A 23,623-nucleotide genomic window follows, 5' to 3' on the forward strand; every position below is an offset into this window, starting at 1 on the left:
TTTTAAAATAGCCAGTTTAAATTGCCATATAAAGAGTAAAATCAGTAAAATTTAGTTCAGTTTAGCATGTTTAAATGATTTAATTCAGCTTAAATTTGTACTCTGCAAAGTACGAAATAGCACAAACTTCTATAATGAAGTCTTATTATCTAGCATTTATCTAAAAAATGCATCATTTATCTTATACATTTCAAATCATTTGAACAACTAAAGGCCTACAATTCCAATACTGGAAACGAAACTGAGACTTTTATTTTGAAGCGTCATGTTTGGGTTACGCGTTTGTTGACGCACTGATCACATCATTGAAGACCTTGAGCACATGAAAATAAAACCATAACAGCACATGTTACAGTGACCATTATCGACACTTTATAAGACATGGCTAACGTTAGGCGGATATTGTGAGTGTCTTTTCATATTTTTAGTCATTGTGCAGTAAATAATTCATTTTGTTTATTTTACACGTTCCTCTAAAGCGAATGTGTTTAGGCATCTTCACAGAAGCGTGTAAAATTATGTAAAATTACCTGCTTTGTAGTGATTGTGCGCTACTAGTTTTAAATATACAATAATTAATAGTGTTTCTCTGCAAAAAATGTTAAGCTGTTGAGATTATTTATACCACGATCAGGTACCCTCGTAACGTTACCAGTCAAAAGTTTAGAGAGTCACTTCTTCTGATCAGAAATTATTTGATTTGAAGGTGTTTGCTTAAAAGTTTCAAATAATTTTTTACCAACATATGAATTTATTTTATTATAATTTTTTTAAAGAATGACGTTGACTGAATAATCAAGTAAAGCAGTCAATAACGAGCCCATAATAACTCCTTCAGCATTGTTTAAAAAGCCTTTTATGGTGAAACCTCAAAAAGCTGCTTGATAAATGACAAATGAATACATTTATAAGATTTTGAGGCAATGGGTGACTACACTGAAGATTTTGAACTTTTCCAGTCACTTTTTCAAAGTTTACATATTTGTTTATTTAGATTTTTAATGGGTTATTGATGTTATTCCATGTGCAAATATGTATAATATACATATATCTATCTGTATTTTCTCTTTTATTTGCTCAGATTTCCCTTATATCAGTTTGGAAACCCTCAGCTGAGAATATTTCGCCCTACCTTCAACATGACCCTAGTAAGACCGGGTAAAGAACAGCCACCAGATACAGTACAGTTTCGTATTCCCTTGGAGTAAGTACTTAATGTTATTTATCATTGACATAAACATTTTTTTTCCTTTTTATAATGCCATTTAATGTTCTCGTGTTTAATTCCTATACACTCACCTAAAGGATTATTAGGAACACATGTTCAATTTCTCATTAATGCAATTGTGTGGGGGATGTTTTCTTGGCACACTTTAGGCCCCTTAGTGCCAATTGGGCATCATTTAAATGCCACGGCCTACCTGGGCATTGTCTCTAACATGTCCATCCCTTTATGACCACCATGTACCCATCCTCTGATGGCTACTTCCAGCAGGATAATGCACCATGTCAAAAGCTTGAATCATTTCAAATTGGTTTCTTGAACATGACAATGAGTTCACTGTAATAAAATGACCCCCACAGTTACCAGATCTCAACCCAATAGAGCATCTTTGGGATGTGGTGGAACGGGAGCTTCGTGCCCTGGATGTGCATCCCACAAATCTCCATCAACTGCAAGATGCTATCCTATCAATATGGGCCAACATTTCTAAAGAATGCTTTCAGCACCTTGTTGAATCAATTAAGGCAGTTCGGAAGTTGAAAGAGGTCAAACACCATATTAGTATGGTGTTCCTAATAATCCTTTAGGTGAGTGTATATAGACCCCTTCACGGTTCACGTCACAGGCGGTTCCCACTGCGCATGTCGGGGTCAGAAAAGTCATTACAGCAGATTTATTATTCGGTATTGTTAAAAATGCCTACTTACGTCGTGGCCTGTGAAAATCGCACCAGGTCTTTCGTTAAGTTTTCGCGTTTCATGCATAATCTCAAAAACAAAAAAATACAACATCTGTGGCTGCAAGCAATTAACTGCAGACTAGGACAATGCAAATATCAAAGAGGCTTGTGTTTGTAGTGCTCACTTCATTTGAGGTAAGTCATCATTTTTCAGCCCTGTTAGATTAAATTATAAAGCCTGGATGGTATGAACAGTTTGACCCCATGCTGCGCACGCACCCGATAGTCATTCAATGTTTACAAACCTTGAAGGGGTCTATAATGCAAGCCCAGAACCTTTCAATGTTTCAGTTTCAGTCTTGTCCACTAGATGGCAGACTCATCAAACAAAACACATTAAAAATGGCATAGTAGGAATGTTATTGCAAATATTATGCACACAGTGATCACAAAGAGTAAAAGTATCTTAAATGGCCCTTAACATCTATAATTGCAAAACAAAATCCTGATTTGTAGATATCACTATGCTGGGTTATGACCGCAGATGCCCTAACGTTGCTCCCTGACTCTTTCGATTGTTTGTTTACAGCTTACTTTACAATTCAACGTCTTGTGCCTGTATTAGTGACGCTGTTAAACGTCACTAAAAATACAGCTGTAATTATTGCATTGCCGCGGTGTAATACGAAACAGGCAGTCAGACTGTTAATAACGGGTATAATCGTAGTCCACGTAAGAAAAGAGGACAAGGTCTGCTTTGTTTTCTGCAGAACCGCAGGGCGTACATCTAAGGCAGTGACGACAGAGCCTTATTCCTCCATTATTATTTCGCCTATGCTTGTTCCAAACCGCACACGTTCCTAATTGGGCTGTATGTTATCACTTGCGCAAGAGCTCGGCAAAGTTTTTGTAGTGTTTTTTTTTATCTGCGCACACTGTTTTGTTTTTGCACATCTGAAGCGTCTTAATCTGCAACGGGCGTCCTTGTCAACCACATCCAGTGTTGTTTTGAATCCATTGCCACCTTACTGGGCCTCAAGATCTCCTCTAGAGCTACGTTTGACACAATCCCACCGTAAACAGTACGAAAGTAGACAAAGCATCAGAGGTATCATTAAAACTCTCTTCACTTTCTACTCTTCAGAGATACACTTCAGAGTTGTTTTGCTTGAAACCGACTTGGTTTGCATAGCGATTATCAAAGCCAAAGAATTTCAAAGCACTTGTTTTTGTAAAAAAAAAAAAGTGTTTTCACTTATTTATTTAACCTTGTTTAAGCCCGACCCTAATCTCTCTTTAAGTATTCGGTACGTCACCGACATCCTTGATTTTTAATTTCTTATAAATGATTTTATTTAAATCTTCATCAAAGCTCATTGTCTGCTCTTTATAGTCCCAAATGGTGTGAATGTAACCCACAGGTCACTTGCAAACAAAAGATAACCCCTTTTTTTTGGGATTTCCTCTAAATTTGGAGTGTTTTGTCCGTCTGGCTCTCTGAGTCACCTACTTGGATAGGCTTTAAAACGAGAGGTTTAGGGATGAGCGTGTATTGTTTATTTATGCAGGGTGGGGCGCAGCTCAGACTCACTCCAGAAGACACTGAACAACAAGACGAGCTCTATCTTTATGAAACGTCAGCACTTAAAAAGATAAGCACTGTAGACTCGAGGCAGTGTTTACATCTTCGGGTCACGGCATTGTTGTCCAGTGCTTGATTTAATACAGAGACGACTTTTAATTATTCTCCTATATTCATATTTAGGATGTTAAAGTGATGCAGAGATATAGCCTAGCACATATCAATATCATCGCATATGTAAATGCTTCAATCTTGATAATTTTCTACCACATCCCTTAAATTTGCTTTTTTATGTACATTTTTGGAGCTCTTGAATAGGACGGTGTATGGTATAGGAAATTACAGGGCATTGATTAAGGAACCGGATCGAAAGTACCTCGAGTCGGTCGGAATGCTGCCCACTATACAAATTCTGTGACATCATCTCTCCTTCCGCCCGTAAACATTACACTCCAGCTCTAGAAGTGGATAGGGAAGTGGAGGTCTTTCCTGTTGGCAGAGTGGCAGAGGTCACCAGGGGTCCAGGATTTCGGAGAGATCTCCGCTTCTCTGGCAGATCACAGATCTCAGAAGCACTCAGCTCTGCCTGCTATTCATCTCAGTCCTCTGCTCTCGAGGAATCGCCTCCCTTACTCACTTTCACACAGACAACGCGCGCTTGTGCGCTTCTCCTCTCTCACATAAATTACATGGCCAAAACTCCACTCCACTTCATTGAAATCTGGGCATCACACCCTCTTGCTGACTGTGTGAGACGTGCGTACGATGCTCTTTCCGTCTGTCGGGTTCTTGGAAACTTTTTACTTTGCGAAAGAAAAAATTGAGTGGTTATTATTATGGTTTGACTTGTGGACAAACATTCTCGTTTTTGAAAGATGTTCATTGTTTTCCTTTCTTGTAGTTTCAGGCAGCGTCATGTGTTTGGAAAGGTTGCGGTTGGTTTTTATGTAACTAGTGTTTATATTGTGAATCGTGATCAAAGTGATTATCGTCAGGAACGTAACTTACTGTATACTTCTGCAAAAGAATCAATAGCAGTCTACACTCACCTAAAGGATTATTAGGAACATCATACTAATAATGTGTTTGACCCCCCCTTTCGCCTTCAGAACTGCCTTAATTCTACGTGGCATTGATTCAACAAGGTGCTGAAAGCATTCTTTAGAAATGTTGGCCCATATTGATAGATAGCATCTTGCAGTTGATGAAGATTTGTGGGATGCACATCCAGGGCATGAAGCTCCCGTTACACCACATCCCAAAGATGCTCTATTGGGTTGAGATCTGGTGACTGTGGGGGACATTTTAGTACAGTGAACTCATTGTCATGTTTAGGAAACCAATTTGAAATGATTCAAGCTTTGTGACATGGTGCATTATCCTGCTGGAAGTAGTCATCAGAGGATGAGTACATAGTGGTCATAAAGGGATGTACATGGTCAGAAACAATGCTCAGGTAGGCCGTGGCATTTAAACGGCACTAAGGGGCCTAATGTGTGCCAAGAAAACATCCCCCACACCATTACACCACCACCACCAGCCTGCACAGTGGTAACAAGGCATGATGGATCCATGTTCTCATTCTGTTTACGCCAAATTCTGACTCTACCATCTGAATGTCTCAATAGAAATAGAGACTCATCAGACCAGGCAACATTTTTCCAGTCTTCAACTGTCCAATTTTGGTGAGCTTGTGCAAATTGTAGCCTCTTTTTCCTATTTGTAGTGGAGATAAGTGGTACCCGGTGGGGTCTTCTGCTGTTGTAGCCCATTCGCCTCAAGGTTGTGCGTGTTGTGGCTTCACAAATGCTTTGCTGCATACCCAACTTATAAAACCCGGAAGTATTCCCTTAGGGCAAACAGTTCAAACTCTGTGTATATGTTGATGATCGCTCTGAATCAATTATCTCAGCTTTTTGCTTAAAATATTGTATTTTTTAAGAAACCAACCCATATTTGAAAGGTGATTAAAAGATAACAAATAAAGGAAGGATGAGGGTCTGTTCTTTCATTTGATATATTGTATGTTTATATTTTTAATCTCCTGGTGTGTCCCCATACGTGGACATCAAATTTTTTGTTGTTTGCACCATAATACTTAATTCTGTGTAACTGGAACCTGTTGTACACAAACGTGGACAATTACGCTGCTTCATGTTCGAATAAAAATATTTGGTTATTATATTTATTGGTTCTTCTTAACCCCAAATAGCTAGAAGAAATCTAAAATGCGAGCCAAACCAAAGCTTGGGTCTTAGAAGGTTAAAGAAGAACATTTTCTGGAAGGCTTCACATTTTTGTGAAAATCATAAAAATGCTGGCGCTTTGACAACTTTTTTAAAAACGCTGGTGGGGAAAGAGTTAAGTAAGCAGCCAGTTACACAGGATGCTTTCTTGCATTTAAAAATCATGTTTTTAAAGTACTGAACTATATTTAAATGTGACATTGCGTCAGATGAGTTTTCAAAATGTAAAGTCAAAAACAATTTTCATCCCTTAAATCAAACACGCAGCTACTAAATGCTTGCATATGATGTGTACTTTTAGCCCAAAACTATTCGTCCATACTCGAAACCTTAACAAGGTACAGATTATCATTTAATTTTCCCCTACTACACTGCAATTTTGAATCTCTGTCTGTTTCAATTTTCTCTAAGAATGACAAAATTCGATGTGAAAAACTACCTGGAAAAGATCTACAGCGTTCCTGTAGCAGCCGTGCGCACGAGGATTCAGTTCGGTAAGTAAAATTTTCTCTGTCGTTAACTTTACAAAAGTAAAACATTTGTTTTTAAATAGACATATGATATTTTTTTGTGTGTGAAACACATAAAGAGAAATCTTAAACTAGGGATGCACCGAAATGAAAATTCTTGGCCGAAACCGAAAACCGAAAAAAGGAAACCAAGGCCGAAAAACCGAAACCGAAACACAGAAATAAATTATTATGCCAATTATTAGTACAATTGCATTTATGGCTATCACTGCGTACTAACTTTACTAGGGGTTTGTGACTGATCAAAAAACTCACAGTTCGGATCACATTACAGTTTTTGAGGCTCAGATCAGATTATTTTTCGGATCAGCAAAAAGCAGGTGGGAAAAATCTAATAAACAATAAAGAAATTGCAAACATTTATAAAAAAGAACAAAGTTGTACATTAATAATGTTAGCATTAGGTACAGAAATCAAATTAAATCAATCATAACACAATAAATTAAATATATTATTATTTTTAGAGCTATTTGTCTCTTTGTCATGGGTTGTTTGATTAACATTAATGACACAATCTGACTGTAATCTATACATACATTTAAGACATAAACAAATGTTTTTATTAGAAAAAGAATACTGTGGAGAGAATTTTGTTTATATGTGCCCTGTCAATAACAGAGAGATTTTATGTTTGCTTGTTTTTTTTTACGTGTCTCTCTCGTATGTGCACTATTAAGGGCACTTAAACGCGCGCGCACACAGAGACCGAGGGTGAATCCCAAACAGCGCAACAGTCGCTCCACATAAAAATGTTACGTTGTGTTTCGTTGCTTTATTCGCCAAATGTATGTTAATGGATTACAGTATGAGACACATTAGCGCGACTCTCTCTAAAGTTTACACATCAAGACATGCTTAATCTTTGCAGACACGAGCAACAACTCGACCGTGAGTGAAACCTGCTTGAGCACGAAGGGGAGGGGTGGGTGACGACTGATCACCGTGAGTGAAACCCAAGCGCTAGCGCACGGATGGGAGGGACGCGACTGACATTCATTTTCGGTTGACATTTTTGGCTGGATTTTTTATTTCGGCCCGAAAGCAATAATGCAATTTTCGGACGAAATTTTCGGCGACCGAAATTTTGGTATCTTAAACCAAAGCCAAACTTCATATCGATATATTTTCTGAGAAAGCCATTTGATTGCTTTGTAAGACTGAAATGTATTTAATGAAAGTTTGATTCTTTCCACGAACGTTTGCACTTGGTGATGACACACAAGAATTATTTTTGTGCCGTCAAAGTCTTTAAACCCACAATGCCTTAGATATTATATAATTGATTATCACTTGGGTTTGACGCGTCATCTGTACAAATCATTGTTAAATTAGTTTTTTTTATGTTGCTCGATGGCCTTTGTGGCATTTCTGAAAGATTTCTCCTTTAGTGTTCAACAGTAACGATAGTTCACTGTTAATAGTAAAGGTGCTTCACGATGCCATAGAAGAAAAAATTTGGTGTTTTTTTTTTGTAAAAAATGGTTATTTAGATTTTAAAAAGGTATGAAATAATTATTGTTTAAAGAGGACATATCATGAAAATCGGACTTTTCCCATATTTAAGTGCTATAATTGGGTCCCCAGTGCTTTTATCAACCATAAAATGTGAAAAAGATCAACCCAGTAACTTAGTTTTGGTAAACTGTTCTCAACAAGCATGTGAAAAAATTAGTGCTGGGCAAAGATTAATCGCGATTAATCGCATACAAAATAAAAGAGATTTTTTGCATAATACTTGTGTGTGTACTGTGTGTAATTATAATATATGTATTACCACACACGCATAAATATATATTAATTAAATAAATAAATATATATTAATTTCAGAATTTTTTATTTTTAAACCAATTTTTTAAAATATATATATATATATATATATATATATATATATATATATATATATATGTATATGTATATGTATATGTATATGTATATGTATATGTATATATATGTAAATATATATGTAAATGTTTCTTAAATACATACATGAATGTGTATTTATTTATAATTACATAATAATTACACACTGCATTCCCCTTAATCTGCACTATCCAACCACAGCATTGCCATTTAGTGCAGAGATCAATTTATTTGCATTTTAAAGGACACACCCAAAACGGTACATTTTTGTCTATATGGTATTCTGTATTGCATATGAGCTAAAACTTCACATATGTACTCTGGGGACACCGTTTTATTTGACATCTTAAAAAAGTCTTGTGAAATGCCCCCTTTAAAGAACCGTTATACCACGAGGCTGTTAAATGCTTAGTTTTGATTGGTTGAGAAACATTCTAAGGGTGTGCATTATTTTTTAGTAAACGCACACCTATGAAGTAGTTCCAGATCTGTCGCCCGCATTACAGTTCCATATCACTACGCCAAGTTTAACTTGTTTAACAAATAAAGCATAAATGTATGTGTGGTAGCGAAATAAATAAAATTAATGCGTGGTAGCGCTCTGCATCGTGGCCACATTACCACCTCGGGTGTGCATTTTTGTTTTTAATAATTCAATGACCGTCATTACTTGAGAAAATTTTTTTTTTGAGGAACCAAAAATGGTTCTTCTATGGCATCACTGTGAAGAAACCCTTTATTTTTAGCATTGTAATAACGAGGATTTTAGGGTAAATGATACCCTTAACACTTTAAAGCGCTCTTATTTCTGCAACACCCCACCCATGTTCTGCATTTATAACTTGTTTTGAGCTCACGATATTGTCCGAAACTTAAGGGAGGTGCTATGCTTGTTAGTCATTGAGAATGATCAATACTGACAAGATGTTTTGGAGATACTAGGCAGCCGAGCGGGAGGTTGAATTATACATGTAAACACACGGCTAATTCGGGGAACTGTGTTTTGGTGTAAAGTGGGAGACGCAGGGGAGGGAATCAGCGAGAGGTAAAACAGAGGAACGGATTGCATGATTTCCCCTAACAGCTGCTTATCTCTCTGTGTGTTTCTATAGCGCTCTGACCGTCATTTGTCCTGAGATGCACTGCCCTGTTTATTTCGCAGTTACTTTTCACGAAATTTGCCAGAAGTGTTATACAACCATGTGTGATTTTTATGGTTGCGATTAAAGCAAAAGGTTATGTTTGTTTTAGGGGTGCGATAAATATTTAATATTTAGGGGTGTAATAAAATATACCACTCCTGACCACTAGATAAAATTCTTCTTGTCTCTGAACTGAAACAGTGATGGAAAGAAGACTAGCGGGGTGCACCAATTTTTTTTCTGAAATAGAAAATAGCCCAATATATTGCCTCGTTTTATCGTATCGCAACACATTGCATCGCAGGCCCTCTATCGTGATATGTATCGTATTATATAAAAAAAAAGAAAAGAAAAGGGAATAGCCCAATATACCGTATCACGCCACAACACTGCAGCACATTGAATCGTATCGTGATATGTACCGCATTATGTTCCTAAAATAGGAAATAGTCTGATATACCACCTCACAGTATTGCAACTTATTGCATCGCAGCCCACGTATCGTGATGCTTATCGTATGATATTCCTAAAAAGAAAAAGGGAATAGCCTGATATATCAAATCACGTCATCATATTGGAACACATTGAATCGCAGCCCACTGTATCATGATATCTATATATTCCTAAAAAAGGAAATAGTCTAATATACCACTTCACAATATTGCAACATATTGCATCGCAGCTCATGTATCGTGACACGTACCGTAAAAAAACTCTGCAAATATATTGCATAACTTTACAGGGCTCAAAATTAACTTTTTTATTTGGTAGCACTGGTGCTCCCAACTTTAAAGAGTTAGGAGCACCAGCAAAAATTTAGGCGCATCCATCCAAAAATTAAAAAGCACCACAACTACAATGTAAATGTTAATAGATTTATTGTATTAAAAATAAAACACCACCACCGGGCTTTACACATCCTATGGCCAGCATTTAAAAGTTGGTCTTTTATTTTATTTTATTTTTTGCTGCATAAATTCCTAAATTAATACCCAAATGCTGTTGAAATAGTATAGCAGCAATAATAATTTAACAATTACAGGTAACATGATTAAGATTACATAGAAAATCTAGCACACATGTAAAACACTGATTAATTGTGACATTACAAAAGTGACCCTAATATAGAAGGCTAATATATATTGGTATTGATAACTGCATTACCAGGATGCTTTTACTACTAAATAGGCAATGTTTTTAAAAAAACAACAAAAACATACCATCAGCATTGTCGTTTTCCACAGCAACATGGACCACAAGGATGTTTGTCGAATGTCCATTCACCAGCGCATGCGCACATACACTATCAAACACTCTTTGACAGACAGGTCGGTGTCTCCATCAATACTTAACACATTTGTCATGACACGTCTTGTGTTTTTGGCACCTTTGCCATGTTTAAGCAAGGTTCGTCTGGCGCTTAAAATGTTTTGATTCCGCCATTAACGCCGTTTTGCAGGATTTACAGTAAACACAGTAAGTTACATTTTCATAGCGGAGACACTCGAAATCTTTAAGCCACTCTCTCTGAAAGGTTTAACGTCAGCTCGTATTTTCCGGTGGTGGAGTTACATTTGAATCCGGATCGTCGTCAAAAAATACAGTAATAACCAGTAATAATCGCTCTCGTCATGCTCGCGACGCGTTCGTCTTTTCACATTTGCGCGCTTCACGGCAACAAGGAATGACTGACGCTCATATTAGCCAATCTGCGGTCTTCATTAAACGCAAGAACTTAATGGTGAAATTTGATTGGTTATGTATCGTTGGAGAGAACACTGAACCTGGGACAGCGCCAGCACGCAGAATCACAATCAACTCGCGTCACAACAAAATAAGCAGTCGCACAAATGCTCCCAAATATATTTTAAGGTCGCACAGATTAAATTTCGGGCGCATATGCGACCAAAATGGTCGCAATTTCGAGCCCTGAGACTTTATAGTACCGCACCACATTGTATTGCAGCCCAATGTACCATGACATGTATCGTATTTTGAGATACCGATACACAGCATTATTAATATTCACAATGTCTTTGCTATGATTTTTCTGGCAGTCTGAACATAAGCAACAGTGCATTGTTATAATTTTGTGGTTAAATAAAAAAATTGCATTTCCCAAAAGATGGTTGGATATTAAACCTGAGTAGCAAAGATGCTGTTATAGTTGGTACGGTTGATTAGTTTACATAACTTTCCTGTTCAGTTTGTCAATACAGAAGTGATTCCGTAAAATCGAAAAGTTTACGCAAGTGCTCACATTTAACTTGTTATTATTGTACAATTTATTAAATTGATTTTTAAATAATAATAATAATAATAGTAGTTATTTTTATGCATATAGATGATTTCAGCAGTAACAACCTAAACACAAGCGGCTTTCGTGGTCAACATGTAACTTCCGGTAAATTCCGCTAAGAATATATAACAAAGTCATTTTAAAGTAGTTTATTTATATAACAAGCAAAATAAACAACACATAGATTACCTAGGAAAATGAAACATTTGTTATTTTCGACGAGGTATTGTTCAAGAGTTCAGTTTAGCAACTAGTCAAACAGAAACCTGAAGTAAAGTTCCGACCAAATGCGTAATCGCGTCACCGCATGCGCGTCCAAAGAAACCGTTTATAAAAAAAAAGTTATTTCCTGTGTTAGTTTTTGTAATAACACAAACATGCCTTTATTTTTGTAATCGGATTCGACTTTAATTTCTTAAAGGGATAGTTCACTCAAAGATTAAATTTATTATCAAGTTGTCCTAAATCTGTCTTAACAGCGAGTCTCTCGAGTTTTGCGTCATCTTTTATAGAGACGTCCTCCTAACGTTTATTTGCCGATAATGATCAGCACCCGATCAGTCGGAGCAGTCAATGGGCAGTTGAGCACAGGTCAAATTTTTATCTACATCATCAAGCCCTAACTAGTGTACATGTATAATAATGCCAAAGGGTAAGTAAACATGGATGAGGTTACTGCAGGCTTTACCGTTTGGTCAACGCAGAGGGAACCACTTTTACAAGCTGCCAGCTGGGTTAACGCCACTGGTATTTTTCCATGCGGTCTCCACACCAACATAACAGTGGGCCAACAAGCAAAGTGGCCATTTTTACAACCGCAGAAAAAATTATGCATAACACCCATTAGGTATAAAAGCGCACGTCAGTAAAGGCGTCCCGCTCTGCGTCATGGGTTCAACTTTGCTGATGGTTTAAAGGAAGTGGAGGAAAGGGGGTCTAAGGGGGAAATCCCAGGCTCAAGGCGTCTATTCTTTTCCTCTCGAACGCTGGGTATTTTGGAAGGGGTTTCTATAACTACCCCTCGGGTCTGGGATCTGTAACATAATAGTAGCCAGCCAACGCACAACCTTAAAAGAGAGCCTGATTGAATATTTATTTATACAATATAATGTGTTGGGTGGGAGCGCGAGAATGGAAGAAGGGGTCGCATATATGAACAAGCGCGCTTCTCACCTGCTTTGTGCGTTGACCGTTTAGGTAACCCTAAATGGAGGGAGTGTTTGTGTTTTTAGGGTTTCCTTCTACTGGTAAAGGTATACCGCCACCGATGTGGATGTGATGGACAATGAGACAACCTATTACACAAGCCTGCCTTGAGACTTTTCACTTAAACAAATCGTTCACCACAAAATAAACCTGTATGACTTTGACGCAAAAGGAGCTTTTTAAAAATAGACCTTTTATAATATTTCAAGTTTGGCAAAACAACCTGCTATAAAGTATTAAGACACTTCTGCTAATATTGAAACCTTTGTTCCAGTTTTTTTCCTTTGTTCTGAGTTGTTATTTCACTTTTTTGTTTGTTGTACTATTTCGATATCCTGGAGCCAAGAGGTTTTTTGTGTGGTGTTTTAACTTTTTTATTTTTTGGATTTTACCCAGGCTTTGTGCAATGACATAATGGGCAGCTGGGAAAGGGATAGTTTAGCCAAAAATGTAATCCTGTCATCATTTACTCTTTCCTTATTCTGTCACAAAAGAAGATAAATATTGATAAGCACACAATTGACGGTACCTACCGAACTTTAATAGTAGGGAAACAATCCTATGGAAGTCAATAGGTGCTGTCAACTGTGTGCACACCATCATTTATATAAATATCTTTATTGAAGACCAATTTATTATTAATTGTCATGAAATTGTACATTTTAAATGTAAAAATCTTGACAAACCTTTTAACTTAGTATTCATAATTCCATTTTTTCTCCTAGGTACAAACAAGAAAAAAAACCACTTAAACCAGCGGGTGAAGAGGCCAGATTACAAAGTTGCATACGTTCAACTGGTGAGTGTTATTCAGCTGGGGAATCTTAATATTCACATTTTACTGTTACATTCACATTTATGGCATTTCAAAGCGAAACGTATGTTTTTCAGTTATGTGGGAATCAAACTCATGACCTTGCCGTTGCCGGCTCCATGTTTTAACAGTTGAGCTTATAGGAGTTATTAAACAAAACAAGACTTTCTTGAGAAGTGGGTTGCTTTGGAGTTTAAGCCTCCGGCTTTTGTTTCTTAGATACGTCACAGCTTATGTTCCCACAGAAAACCCAGAGGCCCAGGTACTCTTTGATGCGAAACCCTCACCTTATTGTGATCGAGCCCAAATACAACTTTCTGTACCTTTTTTGTCTCTCTCACACATTTACGCCTGCCCTCCTGAGAGAGCAGCCGGTTTGGGTTCTGGGTCTAGCCGAGAAGGCAAAAGGTTGTCTTTGGTTACATGCCAGGAATTATAGTACAAAGTTCTGGGAGAGTTATGGTTATTATCATGGGCGGATGAGGGTGTTGTTTTTTGGGGCATCAGAACATTACACTTGGTCTTGATCCAATGCTGAACCATGCTGCTTGGTTCACACCTGCATTTGGGCTGAGCCCTTGACTTTTGATATGAACCGCGTTTGAAGCATGCCGACGTGAACATACTCTTAATTTGATCTCTTTTAAATCAATCTGAAAAGCTGCTTTTTTATACTTAGAAGGATTAGACTGTACCTTTTATCAGCCGCCTATCAAGGGAGGGAAAAATAATTTAAGTGCTCAAAACACTGTGCTTAAAGGGGGACTTCCTTGAATGACTTCCTATGTACCTTTGTGCCGACAATTTAATACAAGTTCAGGAACTCGGATTCGAGGAATTATTGCATCCTGTTCCTTACATTTGTCTTCATTCAGAAGCAGCTCTATATTTGCCTTAACATTTCCGAGGAGAAGTACTTCCTTGTTGTTGAAACTTTCAGAAAGTCATGCTTATTTATGTGTGACTAACACGAGAGCTGAAAATGTCAGACTGTGGCGAAAAACACTGATATGAAACCAAATTTCCGGCCTCTTTCTTCTCCTCCACCAGGTCTGCAACGGGGAAAAAAACTCTGCCCGAGAAAAGCCCTCCTTTCTTTTCAGTGGTGGGTAAAAACAAGATTGTTCCTAATTGACACCACATGTGGGGGAGTGTTCTGCGGTTGGATACCCACAGCGGTTCCCCCGCCGGCCCGTCCTCCCCCAACGCACTACATCAGCTAATATTCCAGAGGCAACACGGAGGGGAACACTCTTTGCTATCTGACCCCCCCCACGTACCCCCAGGTTTTACAAACTCCAGAGCCGTGTGGTACTGCGGTTCCTTGGCGGCCACTCTCTCATCAGACCTCCCCGCAGAGGGGAGGCACACGGGAGGAGAGAAAGTTCAGCGGCCAGGAGGAGGGGGTTACGCATGAAGCCAGAGAGGTGAATGAGGGCACCATGGACCGGTGCCAAAGCAGGGAGGTCCAGACAAAGGTCAGGGCAATTTCAAGCAATGTAAAATCTAAAGAGAACATCAAGGCTTGGCTTACCCCCGCTCCAGTTAGACGCGGTGGTATTTCGTGCACCCCTTTGCAAGTCCGTGACCCGGTTCTGTTTGTTGATGTTGCGTTTGTTGTTTTCCCAACCGGTTTGCATAATGCACGCAACACATGTTATTGTGTAAACTCAGCCTGAGCAGAATCGCCGGATTGAAGACTCGACTGATCCGTACGGTTTCCGGATCAGACTTTTGACGTTGCGCTCAAGTGCACGCCTCATTTGAAACATTTGGCCCATGAAGCTGTGAAGATGTGATCTCGGGATCACTCGAGTTTGGCCGTTTGTCTCCAACAACTGTTTATATTCGTCCCCCCTGCCTTTTTCCGTAAGGGTCTTGTTGCAAGCATCAGAGTTTGGCAAGACAAGGCAACTGTTGTTGCTCCTAATGGATGTTTGTTGTTGTTTGAGAGCTCGTTGCCGGGTCTCACAAAACGGTGCATGTCGTTTTTTGGGGCCGTGTTTCGGTCTGGATCAGCTGGTAGCCCGGCTACCTTTTAGATCGGATCGCAATGTTCCACCTGAACTCGTTGGCACACTCTGCTCAATTACCGCTAAACAAAACCCAGTGAAACTAAAGCATACTATTATTTTTCTATTCAAATGGGTTCCTTCCTGTTACCTTCCATCCAAATGCCCGGCACAAATTAACACCCTTGCATTTTATTTTTGCTGTAGTTTTAGTTTGTCAAAGTTCAAATCTTGATCTTATCAACACTAGATGGCAACGTTTGGCTTCACTGGCGTTGAATGAATGCTGGATCTTACAGCACTGCTGTCATGGATTCATTGCAGTTCACTGTAAGTAGTGAAAGGAAAAAGAATAGGACGCAGAATTCATTATTTCGTGTTTAACGTGATTGGTTAGCTTGTCATTGTTTCTTTAGAGAATAGAGTAGATGTTTTTGCCAATAAGAAAGTTAGAAAAACATGAAATCCATTTACCAGAAGTGAGTAAGTATGTGTGTGCGTGTGTGGCCGAGTTGTTTTTATGCAGAATATTATTATTTGGCTGCAAGAGAAAGGACAATTCCTAATTACAGATGTGCAATGTTTTATACGCCACATGGACTTTCATAAGGCCGTGTAGGGATGAGAGAAGCACATCATGAATAATGGAAAGCCTAGCAAGGTCTCTAGCATCCTGTTTGAAGTAAACACACACACATTCACTCGCTCCCCAGTGTACGTCCACTACGAGACCGGCAAATGCAAGCAAATGAGATAAAGTCCCCCACCTACTTCATAAGCTGCGTGCATTGTTTGCATTTCCTCCAAGTCACTCATTTAGCACTACTTTACACTTAACGTCATAAAAACCCTTTGATTGCAACTGACCTTTTTCCACCCCATTACAGTTTTTATCGGTCTCTGACGTCCAGGCACCACCCGGCTTTATTTCGGTATCGCTTTCAAAATAAATTCCTCAGATACTGGCAATGCTTTTCCTGTTATGGTACCACCTCCTCAATTTGCTCCCCTGCTTCTTTCTCTGACCCCCCTTGTCTTTTGTGTGTTTCGGACACCGGAGATGGAGGGAGAGGTTCGGTCGCATGTCCTGGCTCCTGGAGGAATTTCGACGTGGTAGGGTTTATCTTTGAACGCTGTTGATGGGGTCCAATATCCTGAGGAACCAAAAAATAGCTGGGACAAGCATGAACAAGTCAACCGGTCATCACAGCAAATGTGGAGCGAATGGCTCACTGGCTTAAAAATGACACGGTGCTTACGTTGCCACCCATTCCTTTATGGCGCTTTTCCATTGCATAGTACCCCACGGTTTAGTTTAGTTTGGGTCGGGTCAGCTCACCTCACTTTGGCGTGGTTAGCTTTTCCATTGAGTTTAGTATCACTTCTCAGTGGGAGGGATTATAGGCGTGTCGTTATATTTGCGCTGCATACTGCTGTGACATCATACAAGTGAGAGCGTCCTTGTACATTCCCATACATTTATTTATTTATCAGTCCACCACAAAATTAAAATTGGCCACCACAAATAGATGTTTGCACATCGCTTTTATAACTACCTCTGTCTCACGTGACAGTTTCTGTTCAATCCCCCGTGGCGTCAGTCGACGGCGCTCCGCTGAGCCTCAATGAAGTTGCATTAAAGCATAAATAATACTGACGTGCACGTCGCGAATGTGCCGCCACAAACTGCAAGTCTGGAAAAAACTGTTAAGTGTTCCTGATTCACAACCTGTGGATGTTTTTCATCGCTAAAAGGGTGTTTGGAAACTTATAGCAGAGCATGTTTGCTCGAGACAGCGCAAGCTAGCAGTAAGCTAAAGCTAATATTTTACATAATAGGATGACGCCGATGACGATTCTCTCAGACCAATCAGTGATCTACAGTCTTTACGCGTCACGTTTGGTATCAGCTCGGGTCGCTTGGAACCCCAACCGAGGTGGTACAAAAAAAAGTATCGGGTACTACGAAGTGATCCCAATGGAAAAGCTCCCAAAAGTAAGCTGACCCGACCCAAACTAAACCAAACCGTGGGGTACTATGCAATGGAAAAGCGCCATTAGACTGACCACTAGGCTTGACCATAATGATTTAACAAGGCAGACTGCGTGCCAGCGATCGTCTACCCCTGTTCCCCAGTTGCAGTGGTACAAAAAACATTGCCCTCAATGAAGAAATTTAATACGTTTTGTTTAATTTTTCCCTCCGCGCACTTTTCCCTGCCGTTGAGGAGTCATTCAAGCAGTTTTGGGAACAAAGGCTTTGGACCCCCACACTCGTTTGGCAAGGCCGCTGTTTCTTGGCATGCCAAACACAGTGCGTGAATCATGTTCTGTACCGCTGTGGCCAATCTGGTTTTGACAGCTGGTCCACTATACCCAATGCCCACAGGAAGTGTTTTCACACAAATGCTGGTCTTCTGCTGGGAGGCAGTCAAGGCGTTAGAGTGAAGCGGGCCGGACAGACAGGTTGGCCCCGGCCCAGATAGACCTCAGCTGGGCCTCAGATGGGCCAGATTCTGTCCTTTTTTCTGCAATGCTTTACATTAGTGCCATTGGGTGCATGCTGTCCTTTAGAGGGGGCAACAAATTGTTCACAATATCCCACCAGTGCTATATCAGTGCTATCCCACCAGTGCTGATTTCAATCTTTGACATGACCTTACTGAGTCAATATTAAAGATATCAAGGTTATATTTTCACAGAATGCTCTTTACGTGCTGTAGGATTATTTTATGTAGTAAACAGTCAATCACAAAAAACGGCTGGGGTTTTACAGACAGTGTCACATATGACGTATCACGGACTTCAGACAAATCCCAAAGGTTTCCATTGTCTGTGTTGTTTTCACTACAGTTTTGCGGTTATGCATACACTGCATTCCACATAAACGCAATAAACAAAGATAAACAAACCCATTTTGTTGGTCACTGTGGTCGCACCAACTTCTCAAGTTTGAGACGAAGTGAAGGTCACGGACTCTGGGAGCAACCAGTTCCTCCCTTGTGGTCGAGTCTTTTTTTTCTGAGTTTGCTGTTTGTTTCTCCCAACGTGAGTCTTCGCAACCATTGAATTTTTGTCTAGCCCATCCTCGCCCCGCCTTACCACTGTTATTTGCGAGAGCCGCAAAGGCTACAAATCATCCGTTTATCAACAGCCCGTCCCCACAATCCCACCATCACTGTCTTGGCTCGATTCAAGCTTATTTTTTGTGTCAAGACCGAGAGATACAAGATATTTAAGGGCCGCCAGATATCTGTGGTTACTTAGTATGGGTTGTCAGCTGAGGTTGTGGATTTAGAGGAAGTTGCAGTGTGGCCCACCCAGTGAGACTGACAGAGGGAGCTGTTTACAAGCATCTCCCCACATTTCCTGCTCTCTCGTCTGGTAATGAACTCGTTAATAGACTTCCAACATTACGCAAACATACCCTTGTCAATAAACATCCCTGAACACGCAGACACGCACACGGGATGTGTCAGATTTATGAATTTTGCTTGCCTTGGTGCGAAATAAATCATAATTGTGGTGTTTTTCTCCTTTCCTTGGCTGAGAAGATGCAGATAAACATGAAAAGAAAAATGAGCACCTCTGTTATGATTTTGGCATGCCCGAAGGTCTGGACCTCACTCCCGCAGGCATTTTTGCACGACAGGGTTTTGCTTGTGAACTTATTACGTGTCGGTTGTATCTTATCATCTTCTCTTTTCTTAAGTGGGTAGATAAAGAACCTCTAAAGAAAACTCTTGTGGCTTCTGCCTAATAGTTTAGCCATCATTGTCAGAGAGCAAACAGTGGAGATAAGGCAGCGTCTGAAGAGAAGAGGGTGGTGCTTTCTGTACGGAAACCCCATCTACTGCTAATTCTTTCAGACTGGCCCGAGTCATGCCAGCTGTTCCTGTTTGACTGATCGTGGAAGTGATTGTGGGATGTGAGTCACTGGAGTTCACCAAGAGTGCTAGGGGTTCTAGATAGTGACCACAGGCTGGAGGTGGGCTAAAGTTTTTATATGATGGAGCAGGACATTTTTCCTTTGCTAAGATTGCTGTTTTGTGTTTTGTTAGGTTGCTAATGTGTTTTGAGTAGTTGAAAAGGCAATGCTTAAAGGTACGGGTGACCAAAATATGAAAACTCATAATTTACCTATCCTCATGTCATCCCAGATGTGTATAACTTATTCGGTAGAACAAAAATGAATTTATGAAGTAAAGGTAGACTGATTATTCGGTGTTCATTGATGGAACAATCGGCTATCAGCAAAAAATCAATGCCGATAGTTTTTCCGAGTGCGTCTGTTGCTTCATATCATTATAAAGTAATTAATTTGTCGAATAGATGCTGCATTAGCAGAGAAACAACAGCAGGAACCCAATTTTGTCAGGACAATAATATTAGTAGTACTTCAAACAGATAAATCCAACCCAAATTTTAAAGGGATAGTTCAGCCAAAAATGATGGGTTGTTACAAACCTGTATACATTTCTTTGTTCTGATCAACACAAAGGAAGAAATTTTGAGAAATGGTTGTGGACCCCATTCACTTCCGCAGTAGAAAAAAGAATACTATGGAAGTAAATGGGGTCCACGAACGGATTGTTTACAAACATTTCTCAAAATATCTTCCTTTGTGATCATCAGAACAATGAAATTCATACAGGTTGAGTAAATGATGATAGAATTTTCATTTTTGGATAAACCATACCTTTAATGTCATGATTATTACTATCGATTTGCATTCGTTTATTACTTTTGTCCATATTTTAAGTTAATAACGAGAGAAAGCGAACTATATGCAGCTGTCGGCTACGTTAACATATCCAATAAATCAAAATCTGATTTCTGATATCTGATTTCTTTTGTTATTTTGATTAGATAATCATTAAATGTTAAAGGCACACTCCACTTTTTAAAAAAATATGCTCATGTTCCAGCGCTCCTAGAGTTAAACATTTGATTTTTACCGTTTTGTAATCCATTCAGCTGATCTCCCGTTCTGGCGGTACCACTTTTAGCATAGCTTAGCATAGGGCTGGGCGATATGACCAAAAAAAATCAAGATTTTTTTTCCCATATCAGTCGATATCGATAATTATCATGATAAATAACAAATCTTTATTCCTGTCAAATTTAAAGGCAGATTTTTGCTCCTGAATGAAATTGTAAAACCAGACAGTTAATAATGGTTTTAAACAACTTTTTATTCGGAACATGACATATACAAATACTTAAATCTTGTTTTAATGTTCAGGCATCTGTATTAAATGTAAATATATTTGTTATGAAATCAACACATTTCTGACACAGAAAGTAGCAGGCTACTGTCACTTTAAGACCCAAGACAGACTGCTTTAAGTTTCAATATACTGAGTAACATCCAGCTGTAAATGTTCACTTAAACAAGAAAGAAAACTTTCAGCGATCACGCGTGTGTTATACGTATACAAGCTACGGTGTATACATGCTTATAAATGGATGTCAGGAGCATCATGTTGCTATGGGAGCGCACACTCATACAGTATTTAATATTCACAGCAGTGGTGTATCTGCTGTTTTTCCTCAGTTTCCTGAAATTGTGAATGTCCTGTAAATATACTTTTATAGCTGTGCGGACGTGTGTGCGCGCAAGGTGGATGCTGAAAAAAAATAGTATACTGTGCCTATTTTGTCTGCTGTGTTCCGGGTTTTGACGAATCTTGTTTGCGCGTCCAACATTACACAAAAGGAAAATTATTCCGCGCATTTGGATTCCGTGATTCTGTCTGCGTTATCCGCATCGCAAAAATCATTAATGACTAACTTGCCTCATCTTACTCCACTCCTTTAAGTCTAACTGACACTGTGATTGTAAACCAAGAGCGTGTGCCGCATCCGAAAGTGCTTCCAACATTTTGCACAGTGCGTAAACATTACCGATCACTTACCGAACTGTCGTTATCGTTTTAGCAGAAAAGTTTATATCGTCAAAATTATTGTTATCGAATTATCGCCCAGCACTAGCTTAGCATAATCCATTGAATCTGATTAGACCGTTAGCATCGTGCTAAAAAAATAACCAAAGAGTTTTAATATTTTTCCTATTTAAAACTTGACTCTTCTGTAGTTACATCGTGTACCAAGACCGACGGAAACTTAAAAGTTGCGATTTCTAGGCAGATATGACTAGGAAATATACTGTCATTCTGGCGTAATAATCAAGGACTTTATTATTACGCCAGAATGAGAGTATAGTTCCTAGCTCACAACTCACAACTTTAAATTTTCTGTCAGTTTTAAATAAGAAAAACTATTAGCACGATGCTAATGGTCTAATCAGATTTAGTGGACTGAGCTAAGCTATGCTAAAAGTGGTACAGTCAGACCCGGAGATCAGCTGAATATATTCCAAAATAGGGATGCACCGATCCACATTTTTTCACTTCCGATCCGATCCTGATACCTGAATTTGGATATCGTCCGATACCGATACTATTCCGATATCAGCGCTGTATTTGCTGCATTTAATATTATCATCATTGTTGATTTTATATGATACTGAAATAAACTCCTCTCAACAGGCAAGTATGATATGTATGTGTATGTATGCATGCATGTATGTCCCAAAAGGCAACTTGAGGTAGATTTAAGGTCAGAAAAGGAAGTCAGAAAAACAGGGAATCCCATTCTGAAAACAAATATCCAACTGTAATGGTTTCAAATTGATTGTCAATATTTATTACATTTTATAAATTACAAATACTTTCGTCTTGAACATTTAGGAATGAAAAGTGCAAGTGTAAACATCTTACACTATCAATAAAACGATGTGCATCTGAACAGTAAAAATCAAGTACACAATCCCGTTGTCTTTCTGCTCACTGGCTAAAAAATCCTCGTGCTCTTTAACATGGTGTTTTTTTAAATGTTTGATTGCGTTTGTTGTGTTGTACGACGCGAGGGAGCTTCCGCCTCTCTGAATAACGGCTTTGCAAACATTGCATTTTGCCGTCTTGCTTTGCGGTGTTTCCAAGGTAAAGAATTTCCACACAGCGGACATGTTGTCCAGCCTCAGTCAGCGCTATCCAGCTGGCTACAAACTGCGGAATGGATTTCCTGCGTGAGGGCGTGTCTCATAACTGTGTCTCGTTGAGCCGCGCCTCCGTTCAGGAAATCCATTCCACAGTTTGCAGCCTGCCGGCGGGAATCACTTTCGGAGTCATTTCAGCAGACAACGTTAAAGCGCAGACAGCTCGGATATCGGATATCTAAGCATGTTGGATCGGAAAATCCGATACGTGAATTACGCAGATATTGGTCCCGATACCGATACTGGATCGGATCGGCCCCATCCCTATTCCAAAACTGTAAAAATCAAATATTTAATTTTAGGGGAGCTGAAAAGTGGAGTGTCCCTTTAATGATGGATTTACAGCCGCAGAAAAAAACTAAAGGGATAGCACACAGCTGGTGGAAATCCTTGACTTCCATAGTAGGAAAAACGAATACTATGAAAGTATTGGGATAAATGATGATGAAGATATTTTGATATGGTAAAATATGGTAAGTTGACGGTATCCATTGAATTCCATAAGATTTGTTTATCCTACTATGAAAGTCAATGGCTTCTACCAGCTGTGTGCTAATCATCATTTATCAAAATATCTTCTTTTGTGTTCGTTAGAAAAACAGAAATTCATACAGGTTTAAAATAACACGAAAGTGAGTAAATAATGACAATTTTGGGTGAACTATCCGTTAAAGTCATCGTTTAGTGTTTCTGTAACATGCTTGGTGGAGCATTGCATTAGCAGTGCAAAAGGTCATGGGTTCAATTCACATGTACAGTATGATAAAAAGGATACCTTTTAATGCACCATGGGTCACTTTAGGTAAAAGCATTTGCCAAGTGCATAAATGTTTACCGTCTTAAGAGGCGCCATCACCTTATTGGATATGTGATATATAATCCCCATATCTGTGTGTGTTGGCACAAAAAAAGATGGATTTTATAGTATGGTTTTGCATTCCAGTGCAGGCCAACAGGACACATTTTTC

At 39.1% G+C, this 23,623-nt stretch overlaps 1 protein-coding gene across 1 annotated transcript in view; it reads left to right on the forward strand.

Moving 5' to 3' along the window:
- The first annotated feature begins 259 nt into the window (after window positions 1-259).
- LOC141362461 (large ribosomal subunit protein uL23m) overlaps window positions 260-23,623 on the forward strand; it is a 29,017-nt gene continuing 5,653 nt past the window's right edge. The window contains exons 1-4 of the mRNA XM_073864557.1: window positions 260-404; window positions 1,082-1,204; window positions 6,144-6,226; window positions 13,495-13,568. Coding sequence (XP_073720658.1) covers window positions 382-404; window positions 1,082-1,204; window positions 6,144-6,226; window positions 13,495-13,568 — 303 coding nt within the window. The 5' untranslated portion in view covers window positions 260-381. The remainder of the gene's footprint in view (window positions 405-1,081; window positions 1,205-6,143; window positions 6,227-13,494; window positions 13,569-23,623) is intronic.

The sequence above is a fragment of the Misgurnus anguillicaudatus genome, unplaced genomic scaffold (assembly GCF_027580225.2).
Source record: "Misgurnus anguillicaudatus unplaced genomic scaffold, ASM2758022v2 HiC_scaffold_27, whole genome shotgun sequence".
Classification (NCBI taxonomy): domain Eukaryota; kingdom Metazoa; phylum Chordata; class Actinopteri; order Cypriniformes; family Cobitidae; genus Misgurnus; species Misgurnus anguillicaudatus.